This window comes from Cherax quadricarinatus, chromosome 51, assembly GCF_038502225.1.
Source record: "Cherax quadricarinatus isolate ZL_2023a chromosome 51, ASM3850222v1, whole genome shotgun sequence".
NCBI lineage: Eukaryota > Metazoa > Arthropoda > Malacostraca > Decapoda > Parastacidae > Cherax > Cherax quadricarinatus.
The window spans coordinates 19,705,280-19,720,703 of record NC_091342.1 but is presented as its reverse complement, the minus strand read 5'-3'; the positions used below and the strand labels follow the sequence as shown (position 1 = coordinate 19,720,703).

General features: G+C 42.2%; 1 protein-coding gene across 3 annotated transcripts in view; it reads right to left on the bottom strand.

Annotated features, from left to right (window-relative positions):
- Positions 1 to 7,671, bottom strand: part of LOC128694629 (uncharacterized) — a 316,265-nt gene extending 308,594 nt beyond the window's left edge. Inside the window, exon 1 of one of the 3 annotated variants that reach the window (XM_070095923.1) lies at positions 7,451 to 7,671. In XM_070095923.1, the coding sequence (XP_069952024.1) occupies positions 7,451 to 7,469 (19 nt within the window). In that variant the 5' untranslated portion in view covers positions 7,470 to 7,671. The remainder of the gene's footprint in view (positions 1 to 7,450) is intronic. The other 2 variants (XM_070095924.1, XM_070095926.1) reach the window with 2 other exon arrangements.
- Positions 7,672 to 15,424: the final 7,753 nt, after the last annotated feature.

Here is a 15,424-nt window from a genome sequence, read left to right as displayed (position 1 = left end):
TAAGGAAACATACCCAATATTTCCACCCACGCCAGGGATTGAACCATGGACACTCAGTGTGTGAAATGAGTACGTAGCCAATTGAGCCACAGGTATGTAAATGTCAGTTAAGCTTACAAGGTGTGTTCCTGAAACACAGTACAGTGGACCCCCGCATAACGATTACCTCCGAATGCGACCAATTATGTAAGTGTATTTAAGTAAGTGCGTTTGTACGTGTAAGTTTGGGGGTCTGAAATGGACTAATCTACTTCACAATATTTCTTATGGGAACAAATTCGGTCAGTACTGGCACCTGAACATACTTCTGGAGTGAAAAAATATCGTTAACCGGGGGTCCACTGTATAAGAAACATGACATATGAGAGATTTCGCAAATGATATTCACAGCTCTCTTATCTGGGAGATTATCTTATTATTATATGGAAAGTTATTTTATTATTATTATTCTAATAGCAAAAAAATGTCAAATCCATGGAAGTCATTCAACACCTAGGAGACTTGGAAGAAAAAATGAAGAGGATGGTAGAAGAGTTTTGAAAGACATGTAAAAGGAACATATTCATCAGTGTCCCTTGCATAAAGCGATAGATGCATTCCTGGCCCATGGTGCATGAGGTGAAATTGCATAAAGTAAACCCAATATAACATAAAACACAGGGATACATTCCAATATACTTTGGAAATTCCACATTTCTTGACAAATGTTTACCAACACTTGCAAAATTCAATCATAATCCCTATAAAGAACAATTAACAGAGATTTAGGGGGAAAAACAATGTCCTGACAATCTTACCAAAAAATTATGAGTAAATCACACAAACACCAAACTCCCATGTGCATAAAAACAGTGGAACACTGCAGCAGGCCCACTGATCAATGCTAGGTAGGTCCAATTTATACCCAATCACACACTAAGGGACCATGGATCACCCCCTGCACAGGTGAAATGGGCATGCATATAGTCGCTGCTTTGAGAATTCGAGTTCATAATTAGAATGTCCTGTCACGTCTTGTACAAAATTGTATCTACAACCTTACTAGATTGTAACAAAAATTATTTTTTCATGCTTTTTGTACTGAATTAAACTTGAGATCTTGAAATGAATGTCATCTAATGTTCAAAATAGTACCTATAAACTTACTACATTTTAACCCAAAAATTATTTCTAATATCATGTACAATACTATCTTAGTCTTAAGTTAGGCTTGCATGACATGCTCTGCATAACTATGGGTTTTCAAGATAAGATTTCATTCAAATTTTTAACCCCGGAGGGTTAGCCACCCAGGATAACCCAAGAAAGGCGGTGCATCGTCAAGGACTGTTTGTCTTATTTCCATTGAGGGTTCCTCAATTTTGTCCCCCAGGATGCAACCCACACTAGTCGACTAACACCTAGGTACCTATTTGCTGCTAGGTGAACAGGACAACAGGTGTAAGGAAACGCGTCAAAATGTTTCTACCCGCTGGGAATCGAACCCAGGTCCTCGTGTGTGAAGCAAGAGCTTTGCCAGCCAAGCCGTGGAGGTCACCATTCAACATGCTCTCAAGTATCACACATTTCTGTATAAACAATGTATTATGTTGAAATAAACTTTTATTGTATTGTACACCTGATGTAAAGAAATACGTACATGTGTGTCATCTGTGCCAGGACTGATCCCTGAGTGTGTGAGCTGAGGATACTATCAACTGAGCAAACCTGAATCCACTCCTTAGAGCTCTGTATTGGTTGAATATTTTTAGCATATTTTTTATACATACAGAATCAATAAAGGGGACACAGTTTTTCTAGATAATGCAAAATCAGTGGCTTTAGACTATCTTCAGAGGAAAGAGTTTCTGATAGATGGGATCAACTTTGTTATCCTTCTCTAAAGTGCATTTACGTCCATTCTGTAATATGGAGACCAGAACTGAGCATTTTAAGTGAAGCCTTACAAAAAATATATAAAGTATAACCTTAGGACTCATTAATTATACTATATCCCTCTTGATATGAAGCCAATGTACATACATTAGTTTTATTGCAAACACTTATGCACTACATTCATGGGGAACACTAAATCCAAGGGGGCCATATTGTGCCTAGAGGAATGGAAATCAATCAGGTATCTAGTAGCTTGATTGCTAGCACACTCAGCTCACACAACTGAGGTCCAGGGGTTGATCCCCAGTATAACTGGAAAACATTAGGATGTTTCTATGTTCACCCATACCTGGACACCTGAAGAGGGTTCCAGGGGTCAACACCCCTGCTGCCTGGTATGAAACCAGGCCTCGTGGTGGATAAGGGTCTGATCAACCAGGCTGTTACTACTGGCTGCACGTAAACCGACATATGAACTACAGCCTGTCCATTATTATTATTATAATCAAAAGGAAGCGCTAAACCTACTAGGGTCATACAGCGAGTTGCCTGTCCAGCACCTCCTTGAAGACAGACAGGGGTCTACTGGTAATCCCCCTTACGTATGCTGGGAGGCAGTTGAACAGTCTTGGGCCCCTGACACTTATTGCGTTGTCTCTTAGTGTACTCATGGCACCCCTGCTTTTCAATGGGGGAATGTTGCATCTCCTGTCGAATCTTTTTCTTTCGTGGGGGGTGATTTTTGTGTGCAAGTTTGGTACTAATCCCTCAAGGATTTTCCAAGTGTATATTATCAAGTATCTTCCTCGCCTGTGTTCAAGGGAATATAAATACAGGGTCTTCAACTGTTCCCAGTAATATGACCTAATACACATAAGTATAATCATACATAGTAATATATGTGCAAATTACCTAGGATAACCCAGCATTCCTTAAAGGAATTATATTTACAGGGAAGTGCTAAACTGAGCTGTGCTGGAAAGATGAGTAGAGGCACATAAGTGTATTTTGTCTTGGTACTGTACTGGGAAATGGGACACTACACAAATACAAGAAATGAAATAGCAAAAACTAGAAAAAGTACTAGCACAGGCAATCCTCAACAGAATCCTGACTTTATTGGGTTATCCCAGGTTATTAGCCCTCTGGATTAATAATCCGAAGACAATTAACTTGGAACTATTATATTCATGGGGGCCTCACTAAACGCATGGGGCATACAGTGCCTGGAGTAACTAACTTTTAGACACATGTACACATAAGTACAATTGTCATACATGTGTAAATTACCTAGGATAACCCCCCCCCAAGTGAGAGAGTAATTGTGGTAGGGGACTTGAATGCTAAAGTAGGAGAAACTTTTAGAGAGGGTGTGGTAGGTAAGTTTGGGGTGCCAGGTGTAAATGATAATGGGAGCCCTTTGATTGAACTTTGTATAGAAAGGGGTTTAGTTATAGGTAATACATATTTTAAGAAAAAGAGGATAAATAAGTATACACGATATGATGTAGGGCGAAATGACAGTAGTTTGTTGGATTATGTATTGGTAGATAAAAGACTGTTGAGTAGACTTCAGGATGTACATGTTTATAGAGGGGCCACAGATATATCAGATCACTTTCTAGTTGTAGCTACACTGAGAGTAAAAGGTAGATGGGATACAAGGAGAATAGAAGCATCAGGGAAGAGAGAGGTGAAGGTTTATAAACTAAAAGAGGAGGCAGTTAGGGTAAGATATAAACAGCTATTGGAGGATAGATGGGCTAATGAGAGCATAGGCAATGGGGTCGAAGAGGTATGGGGTAGGTTTAAAAATGTAGTGTTAGAGTGTTCAGCAGAAGTTTGTGGTTACAGGAAAGTGGGTGCAGGAGGGAAGAGGAGCGATTGGTGGAATGATGATGTAAAGAGAGTAGTAAGGGAGAAAAAGTTAGCATATGAGAAGTTTTTACAAAGTAGAAGTGATGCAAGGAGGGAAGAGTATATGGAGAAAAAGAGAGAAGTTAAGAGAGTGGTGAAGCAATGTAAAAAGAGAGCAAATGAGAGAGTGGGTGAGATGTTATCAACAAATTTTGTTGAAAATAAGAAAAAGTTTTGGAGTGAGATTAACAAGTTAAGAAAGCCTAGAGAACAAATGGATTTGTCAGTTAAAAATAGGAGAGGAGAGTTATTAAATGGAGAGTTAGAGGTATTGGGAAGATGGAGGGAATATTTTGAGGAATTGTTAAATGTTGATGAAGATAGGGAAGCTGTGATTTCGTGTATAGGGCAAGGAGGAATAACATCTTGTAGGAGTGAGGAAGAGCCAGTTGTGAGTGTGGGGGAAGTTCGTGAGGCAGTAGGTAAAATGAAAGGGGGTAAGGCAGCCGGGATTGATGGGATAAAGATAGAAATGTTAAAAGCAGGTGGGGATATAGTTTTGGAGTGGTTGGTGCAATTATTTAATAAATGTATGGAAGAGGGTAAGGTACCTAGGGATTGGCAGAGAGCATGCATAGTTCCTTTGTATAAAGGCAAAGGGGATAAAAGAGAGTGCAAAAATTATAGGGGGATAAGTCTGTTGAGTGTACCTGGTAAAGTGTATGGTAGAGTTATAATTGAAAGAATTAAGAGTAAGACGGAGAATAGGATAGCAGATGAACAAGGAGGCTTTAGGAAAGGTAGGGGGTGTGTGGACCAGGTGTTTACAGTGAAACATATAAGTGAACAGTATTTAGATAAGGCTAAAGAGGTCTTTGTGGCATTTATGGATTTGGAAAAGGCGTATGACAGGGTGGATAGGGGGGCAATGTGGCAGATGTTGCAAGTGTATGGTGTAGGAGGTAGGTTACTGAAAGCAGTGAAGAGTTTTTACGAGGATAGTGAGGCTCAAGTTAGAGTATGTAGGAAAGAGGGAAATTTTTTCCCAGTAAAAGTAGGCCTTAGACAAGGATGTGTGATGTCACCGTGGTTGTTTAATATATTTATAGATGGGGTTGTAAGAGAAGTAAATGCGAGGGTCTTGGCAAGAGGCGTGGAGTTAAAAGATAAAGAATCACACACAAAGTGGGAGTTGTCACAGCTGCTCTTTGCTGATGACACTGTGCTCTTGGGAGATTCTGAAGAGAAGTTGCAGAGATTGGTGGATGAATTTGGTAGGGTGTGCAAAAGAAGAAAATTAAAGGTGAATACAGGAAAGAGTAAGGTTATGAGGATAACAAAAAGATTAGGTGATGAAAGATTGAATATCAGATTGGAGGGAGAGAGTATGGAGGAGGTGAACGTATTCAGATATTTGGGAGTGGACGTGTCAGCGGATGGGTCTATGAAAGATGAGGTGAATCATAGAATTGATGAGGGAAAAAGAGTGAGTGGTGCACTTAGGAGTCTGTGGAGACAAAGAACTTTGTCCTTGGAGGCAAAGAGGGGAATGTATGAGAGTATAGTTTTACCAACGCTCTTATATGGGTGTGAAGCGTGGGTGATGAATGTTGCAGCGAGGAGAAGGCTGGAGGCAGTGGAGATGTCATGTCTGAGGGCAATGTGTGGTGTGAATATAATGCAGAGAATTCGTAGTTTGGAAGTTAGGAGGAGGTGCGGGATTACCAAAACTGTTGTCCAGAGGGCTGAGGAAGGGTTGTTGAGGTGGTTCGGACATGTAGAGAGAATGGAGCGAAACAGAATGACTTCAAGAGTGTATCAGTCTGTAGTGGAAGGAAGGCGGGGTAGGGGTCGGCCTAGGAAGGGTTGGAGGGAGGGGGTAAAGGAGGTTTTGTGTGCGAGGGGCTTGGACTTCCAGCAGGCATGCGTGAGCGTGTTTGATAGGAGTGAATGGAGACAAATGGTTTTTAATACTTGACGTGCTGTTGGAGTGTGAGCAAAGTAACATTTATGAAGGGATTCAGGGAAACCGGCAGGCCGGACTTGAGTCCTGGAGATGGGAAGTACAGTGCCTGCACTCTGAAGGAGGGGTGTTAATGTTGCAGTTTAAAAACTGTAGTGTAAAGCACCCTTCTGGCAAGACAGTGATGGAGTGAATGATGGTGAAAGTTTTTCTTTTTCGGGCCACCCTGCCTTGGTGGGAATCGGCCGGTGTGATAATAAACCCCCCCCCCAAGTGATATTTACATTGGGGTCCTTGGAGGAAAACAGCAATCACTTTTGTTCCAAGGAAAGGTGGATTAGGTCCAATTCCTTGGATCAAGAGCTTCACATCAGCATCAAGGAACCTAACTTGGAGAGGATACTCACGCTTTTTTTTTTTAATTAGAAATCTAAAAACCCAATGATCATGTAGTGCTTGGGGAATGAAAGGAATCTAGGTTCGATCTAATGGCAGTATAAATCCCCTTCCTTGGATTAAGTAAGCAAATAAGTTACTTAGTTACAGGTACACATAAGTACAATTATCATACATTTTGTAAATTTCCTAGGAAAACCTAAAAAAAAAAAAAGTGTAATCCGACTGTTCCATTTGAACTAAAATTATTTTTATTATTATTATAATAAAAAAGCGCTAATCGTACAAGGGTCATAAGATTTTTATTAAATTCATGAAACCTCAACCCACCGGAGTCATACACCACTTGGGGAAATGGAAGGCATTAAGATCAGATTCAATATGAACAGATTCCTTCATCAAGGAATCTTCCTTGAGGGGATCTTATGATGAGGTATTACTACCGGGACTTCAGACAATATTCATCAATAAAGAGATATGTAAAGTGTGAAGGTAAGATAATTGCAGAAATAACTTTTATTTTGTAAACACCACTTATTTGGAGCTGTCATGCTTACATTCATTGGGAGCTCTTAACCCGTAGGTCACATAGCACCGGGAAATAAGAGTAAATTGGATTCGATCCAAGAAAAGAAACAGTCAGTCAGGTTCAATTCCTAGGATCAAGAGCCCCCTCCCTCTCACCGGCATCAATGAAAATTCATTGAAGGATGCGAGTTTCGTCAATACATGAACTCACACTGTCCTTTTCACAAATGTCGTAGTGGTGCACTCTCCTCTTAACATAATTGTTGGTAAAGGATACCATGTGTGAGCCGATGGAGTTATGTCAGTGACTCTCACTGTAATCATTATCAACATTGTTATTTTTTTTATTACAGACGTTTGTAGCGTGTAATAAGAGCGAGGAGAGTGCCTGGTAGACACTAGTTCAGACGAACATGTCAAGTAACTCGGACATTTGACTTGGCTTGTCCGAATGTATCGATTACGGTGAGTGTCGGCCGAGGTAAGGGAAGCCTCGAGCGGGTGTCGGGAGGCAGCCTCGTATCACAATGGCGACGCCACCAAGTCATTCTACTGCAATGCAAATGCAAACTCTGCTACAGAACCCCTATGGAGCGACGCCTTACCCCGCAACACATTACCGCGGGATAGATACTGCTCCACAATATTAAAACTGCCATAAAAGATGCTTAGTGAAGACCCGTTTGTGATTAATTGATCAGCTTTTTAATCCAACAGTCACGAAATCGGATCAGGACGAACGTGTCCGCCATTTCCAAGGTCGATGACGTAGTCGAGATCTTACCGCTAGTAAAAGCGAACACAAATTTCACAAACTGCTTGTATACTTACAAGGGAAGTCGGATTCCATTATACCACGTGCTTCTCTGATATTTTAATCAATGGGAAATTTGCAGTCCGCCGTTGAACGTCACAAGCATACTGCACAATAAGCAAAAAACTTTACAGCAATACTACATCGTAGCCGAGGCCTCCACAACAAAAGCCGCCATTTGGGACGCGCGGACAAACATTCGAGATGATATATTATTCACGAAAGAATTTTATAACTGGCAATTTTCTTTCCTCCTTAATTTAAACTTATATACAACTAATTATTATAAAAATATTTTTCTTCTAGAAATAATATTGGAAATTTACTTGCCTCAAATAATCTAATTTAAAATTGAACCGAGGATCTTTTCACCACTAAAATATTTAGTTACGTTAATAACGCTGACTGAATAGCTGCAAATAAGATATAACAGAAGAATCAAGACAGAAATGAGACAGAGACAAATAAAATTAAAAATTAAACGACATGAAGGGAAATACTTCTAGATCATGGCTAATTAATAGTTGTACCGTGCCTTGGGCCACAGAAATTGATAATCCACTGACTTTTTTTTTATTTGGTCACCGACATGAGTACACAATGTAAATTTTAGAATATCTGGTATGCTATATTTAGTTTTTTATTAACAAAATTAGTAGAGCAGCATTCTGCGGCTACGCTGATAAGTTTGACAATTTATAAATGTAAAACAATAACTAAGTTTTCTTACCTTCATGATTTGTATAGGCCTATTTTTCTAACCAGTTTGAGATGCATTGCGCGGTTACATTTTACGAAGTTAGAGGAAGTGTTAACTATGTTTACCTAACACATGTCATCAGACAGGGAAATTACCCCATTCCAGATCACTATACCTCCTTTCCCCCACCCCTAGCAAGAGCTTAAATCACAACCACTTGAAGCCAAGTAGGATGCATTAAGTTGTATCCTAATGTCTGTTGATGGTTTTGTTCACCAATCCACAGATTATTAAACAAATTTCATCCACACAATAGAGCGAAAAACTTATGTAAAAGACCTGGGAGTGATTATGTCAGAGGATCTCACCTTCAAGGACCATAACATTGTATCAATCGTATCTGCTAGAAAAATGACAGGATGGATAATGAGAACCTTTAAAACTTGGGATGCCAAGCCCATGATGACACTCTTCAGGTCGCTTGTTCTATCTAGGCTAGAAGATTGCTGCACACTAACAGCACCTTCCAAGGCAGGTAAAATTACTGACCAAGAAAATGTACAGAGAACCTTCACGGCACGCACAACGGAGATAAAACACCTCAGTTTTTTTTTTTTTATTGAAAGACACAATACAACTAGCTACAAGCAGTATTAAAACAGGGAAGTGTTTTTGGGTATGCCCAAAAGAGATAAATCTGTGGACTAAAATCACAAGGGTATTAAAAGAGGATAACATCAAAGCTGCTTTCATAGACAACCTGGAAGCTTTCTACAACAGATGGGAACATAAAAAGTCTGGGCTGAATGGTATTGCCCTTGATACTGGCCATGTAGTCAGAAACTGTAAGGCTCGAGGTGATGTCCTGGTAGTCAGTAAATGTGGGGCTGATAGTGCTGTCCTGGGAGACAGTAATGGTGAAGCTGGACGTGCTGTCCTGGGAGACATTACCTGGAGTTTACCTGGAGAGAGTTCCGGGGGTCAACGCCCCCGCGGCCCGGTCTGAGACCAGGCCTCCTGGTGGATCAGAGGCTGATCAACCAGGCTGTTGCTGCTGGCTGCACGCAAACCAACATACGAGCTACAGCCCGGCTGATCCGGAACTGACTTTAGGTGCTTGTCCAGTGCCAGCTTGAAGACTGCCAGGGGTCTGTTGGTAATCCCCCTTATGTGTGCTGGGAGGCAGTTGAACAGTCTCGGGCCCCTGACACTTATTGTATGGTCTCTTAACGTGCTAGTGACACCCCTGCTTTTCATTGGGGGGATGGTGCATCGTCTGCCAAGTCTTTTGCTTTCGTAGTGAGTGATTTTCGTGTGCAAGTTCGGTACTAGTCCCTCTAGGATTTTCCAGGTGTATATAATCATGTATCTCTCCCTCCTGCGTTCCAGGGAATACAGGTTTAGGAACCTCAAGCGCTCCCAATAATTGAGGTGTTTTATCTCCGTTATGCGCGCCGTGAAAGTTCTCTGTACATTTTCTAGGTCGGCAATTTCACCTGCCTTGAAAGGTGCTGTTAGTGTGCAGCAATATTCCAGCCTAGATAGAACAAGTGACCTGAAGAGTGTCATCATGGGCTTGGCCTCCCTAGTTTTGAAGGTTCTCATTATCCATCCTGTCATTTTTCTAGCAGATGCGATTGATACAATGTTATGGTCCTTGAAGGTGAGATCCTCCGACATGATCACTCCCAGGTCTTTGACGTTGGTGTTTCGCTCTATTTTGTGGCCAGAATTTGTTTTGTACTCTGATGAAGATTTAATTTCCTCATGTTTACCATATCTGAGTAATTGAAATTTCTCATCGTTGAACTTCATATTGTTTTCTGCAGCCCACTGAAAGATTTGGTTGATGTCTGCCTGGAGCTTTGCAGTGTCTGCAATGGAAGACACTGTCATGCAGATTCGGGTGTCATCTGCAAAGGAAGACACGGTGCTGTGGCTGACATCCTTGTCTATGTCGGATATAAGGATGAGGAACAAGATGGGAGCGAGTACTGTGCTTTGTGGAACAGAGCTTTTCACCGTAGCTGCCTCGGACTTTACTCTGTTGACGACTACTCTCTGTGTTCTGTTAGTGAGGAAATTATAGATCCATCGACCGACTTTTCCTGTTATTCCTTTAGCACGCATTTTGTGCGCTATTACGCCATGGTCACACTTGTCGAAGGCTTTTGCAAAGTCTGTATATATTACATCTGCATTCTTTTTGTCTTCTAGTGCATTTAGGACCTTGTCGTAGTGGTCCAATAGTTGAGACAGACAGGAGCGACCTGTTCTAAACCCATGTTGCCCTGGGTTGTGTAACTGATGGGTTTCTAGATGCGTGGTGATCTTGCTTCTTAGGACCCTTTCAAAGATTTTTATGATATGGGATGTTAGTGCTATTGGTCTGTAGTTCTTTGCTGTTGCTTTACTGCCCCCTTTGTGGAGTGGGGCTATGTCTGTTGTTTTTAGTAACTGTGGGACGACCCCCGTGTCCATGCTCCCTCTCCATAGGATGGAAAAGGCTCGTGATAGGGGCTTCTTGCAGTTCTTGATGAACACAGAGTTCCATGAGTCTGGCCCTGGGGCAGAGTGCATGGGCATGTCATTTATCGCCTGTTCGAAGTCATTTGGCGTCAGGATAACATCGGATAGGCTTGTGTTAATCAAATTTTGTGGCTCTCTCATGGCTCTCTCATGGTGAAGCTGGAGGTGCTGTCCTGGGAGACAGAAATGGTGAAGCTGGAGGTGCTGTCCTGGGAGACAGTAATGGTGAAGCTGGAGATGCTGTCCTGGGAGACAGTAATGGTGAAGTTGGAGATGCTGTCCTGCGAGACAGTAATGGTGAAGCTGGAGGTGCTGTCCTGGGAGACAGTAATGGTGAAGCTGGAGATTTTGTCCAGGTAGTCGGGAATTATACGCAGGAAGGAATGCATATAAATGACCTCATAGGGGACAGGAGCCGTAGTGGGGAAACAAGTGTAGTCAAAGATAAGATAAAACCAATATTGCAAACAAGAAATACAACAGGAAATAGCAAACAAGAGGACTCCACTAGCAATAGTGAGGATATATTACCAAAAACAACTGGTGGGAGCTCCATTGTTGGTGCTAGGGAAGATAGGAATAAGACAGGTAAACATGCACCAACAGGGAATACAGTCACAGAAACCCAAGGCAAACGGAAACCAAGCCTGTGCACATACTATGCACTTGGTATCTGCAGACATGGGAAATCTGGAAAAACAGATGGGACGTGCAACTATGACCACCCTAGAAAATGCCGTGCCCATATGACAACAGGAAAATGCAAACTCCCTTCCTGTAAGCTTTTTCACCCTGAAATGTGTACCTCTTCAGTACAGGAAAGACTGTGCTATAACTTAAATTGCCAGGCACACCATCTAAAGGGGACAAAAAGATACAAAACATCCAGGCCATGGGAAAACCTGGGTAGCCACAGCCACTCAAGAGGGAGAGGTTTTTTAGTGCCAGGAAAGAAAAAAAACTGGCAGGAAATGGCAGAAATTGTACACCAAATCCAGTCATTTCTGGAGTGGAACCACAGTCGATGGCCTCCACTCCTAACCAACAGATACAGATACTAATGCCGGAAAAAAAATCATCCCCCAGTACCAACAATACCACCAGTCCGATGACATTCTTCTTTGCAAATATACAGGGTCTAAAGCCAGCAACAAACAACAAAATACCTTTCATCCGTGGACTGCTTGCAGAGGCAAAGGCAATGTTCGCGGCTTTCACTGAGACCCACATAAAGGATCACTTAGACAACGAAATATGGATCCCAGGTTACAACCTATACAGATATGAAAGAGTGAACAGGCAAAAAAAGGGGGGGGGGTTGGCCTGTACATTGCAGAGTCACTTGTTTACACAGAACTGCTTAATGCCTCAAATGATGTAGTGGAAGTTTTAGCAGTAAAGGTCGAGAACCAAAACCTAGTCATTGTGGTAGTCTACAAGCCTCCGGATGCAACATCCCAGCAATTCCAGGAACAGCTGTTAAAAATTGACCACTGTCTGGAAAATCTTCCAGCTCCTGCATCCAACATCTTGCTCCTGGGGGATTTCAACTTAAGGCACCTAAAATGGAGGAATATAGCAAATAATATTGTTGCAGTAATAACACCAGGAGGCAGCTCTGATGAAAACTCACACTCACACGAGCTTTTAAATCTCTGCACAAAATTCAATTTAAACCAGGAAATAATAGAGCCTACTAGAATGGAGAATACACTAGACCTCATCTTCACTAACAATGATGATCTGATAAGAAATGTCACCATATCAAAAACAATATACTCAGATCACAACATAATTGAGGTTCAGACATGTATGCGTGGAGCCCCAGACCGACAAAATGAGATTAGTCACGAGGGAGCATTCACCAAATTCAACTTCAATAACAAAAACATAAAGTGGGACCAAGTAAACCAAGTCCTAACCGATATAAGCTGGAAAGATATACTAAGCAACACAGACCCCAACTTATGCCTAGAACAAATTAACTTGGTGGCACTCGATGTATGCACAAGACTTATTCCTCTAAGAAAATGGAGGAGTAGATGTAAAATAGAAAGAGACAGGCGCTCTCTTTACAGGCGACGGAAAAGAATAACGGAGCGGCTAAAAGAGGTCAATCAATCTGAAATGCGTAGGGAGACACTGGTCAGAGAAATAGCAAACATCGAACTTAAGCTAAAGGAATCTTATAGGAGTCAGGAATCGCGGGAAGAACTAAAAGCCATAAATGAAATCGAAAGAAACCCAAAGTATTTCTTCTCCTATGCCAAATCAAAGTCGAGAACATGACTTAAGAAATCGTAATGACACGATTGCAAATAAACCATACCCCCGGCCGGGATTGAACCCGCGGTCATAGAGTCTCAAAACTCCAGCCCGTCGCGACGGGCTGGAGTTTTGAGACTCTATGACCGCGGGTTCAATCCCGGTCGGGGGTATGGTTTAAAGTCGAGAACAACGTCCAGTATTGGGCCCTTACTTAAACAAGATGGGTCCTACACAGATGACAGCAAGGAAATGAGTGAGCTACTCAAGTCCCAATATGACTCAGTTTTTAGCAAGCCACTAACCAGACTGAGAGTCGAAGATCAAAATGAATTTTTTATGAGAGAGCCACAGAATTTGGTTAACACAAGCTTATCTGATGTTATCCTGACGCCAAATGACTTCGAACAGGCGATAAATGACATGCCCATGCACTCTGCCCCAGGGCCAGACTCATGGAACTCCGTGTTCATCAAGAAGCCCCTATCACGACCCTTTACCATCCTATGGAGAGGGAGCATGGACACGGGGGTCGTCCCACAGTTACTAAAAACAACAGACATAGCCCCACTCCACAAAGGGGGCAGTAAAGCAACAGCAAAGAACTACAGACCGATAGCACTAACATCCCATATCATAAAAATCTTTGAAAGAGTCCTAAGAAGCAAGATCACCACCCATCTAGAAACCCATCAGTTACACAACCCAGGGCAACATGGGTTTAGAACAGGTCGCTCCTGTCTGTCTCAACTATTGGATCACTACGACAAGGTCCTAGATGCACTAGAAGACAAAAAGAATGCAGATGTAATATATACAGACTTTGCAAAAGCCTTCGACAAGTGTGACCATGGCGTAATAGTGCACAAAATGCGTGCTAAAGGAATAACAGGAAAAGTCGGTCGATGGATCCATAATTTCCTCACTAACAGAACACAGAGAGTAGTAGTCAACAGAGTAAAGTCCGAGGCAGGCACGGTGAAAAGCTCTGTTCCACAAGGCACAGTACTCGCTCCCATCTTGTTCCTCATCCTCATATCTGACATAGACAAGGATGTCAGCCACAGCACCGTGTCTTCCTTTGCAGATGACACCCGAATCTGCATGACAGTGTCTTCCATTGCAGACACTGCAAGGCTCCAGGCGGACATCAACCAAATCTTTCAGTGGGCTGCAGAAAACAATATGAAGTTCAACGATGAGAAATTTCAATTACTCAGATATGGTAAACATGAGGAAATTAAATCTTCATCAGAGTACAAAACAAATTCTGGCCACAAAATAGAGCGAAACACCAACGTCAAAGACCTGGGAGTGATCATGTCGGAGGATCTCACCTTCAAGGACCATAATATTGTATCGATCGCATCTGCTAGAAAAATGACAGGATGGATAATGAGAACCTTCAAAACGAGGGATGCCAAGCCCATGATGACACTCTTCAGGTCACTTGTTCTATCTAGGCTGGAATATTGCTGCACACTAACAGCACCTTTCAAGGCAGGTGAAATTGCTGACCTAGAAAATGTACAGAGAACCTTCACGGCGCGCATAACGGAGATAAAACACCTCAAGTACTGGGAGCGCTTGAGGTTCCTGAACCTGTATTCCCTGGAACGCAGGCGGGAGAGATACATGATTATATACACCTGGAAAATCCTAGAGGGACTAATACCGAACTTGCACACGAAAATCACTCACTGCGAAAGCAAAAGACTTGGCAGACGATGCAACATCCCCCCAATGAAAAGCAGGGGTGTCACTAGCACGTTAAGAGACCATACAATAAGTGTCAGGGGCCCGAGACTGTTCAACTGCCTCCCAGCGTACATAAGGGGGATTACCAACAGACCCCTGGCAGTCTTCAAGCTGGCACTGGACAAGCACCTAAAGTCAGTTCCTGATCAGCCGGGCTGTGGCTCGTACGTTGGTTTGCGTGCAGCCAGCAGTAACAGCCTAGTTGATCAGGCTCTGATCCACCAGGAGGCCTGGTCACAGACCGGGCCGCGGGGGCGTTGACCCCCGGATCTCTCTCCGGGTAAATTCCAGGTAAACAAGATATAAATACATAAAAGAACAATAATTAGCCACTTGCGAATACAATGATCTAGTCTCAACCCCCATCAGACCCTAAGTGTTACAATCATATCGTATTATAGGGTAAACTATCACCTAACAATGAAAAGAGCATGATAATACCTGCTCAGAAAATACACTAACAGAATCTAAACCTACAATACACTCCTGTTACACTGTACAATAAAACTCCCTTGCACAATGCACACAGAAGATATGATAAACATAGGAATAAAAACATTATACATTACAATAATGAAACAAAAGGCAAACCTAAGCCTTCAATAAAATTGCCAAGACACCACCATAATACGTCCCGCAAAGTGCTGGAACCGCCTAACAGAATAAAATAACGAGAGCTCCAGCACGGAACAAAACCATTAACACAAACAAAGCTTACAATTTATGTCAGCGCTCACAC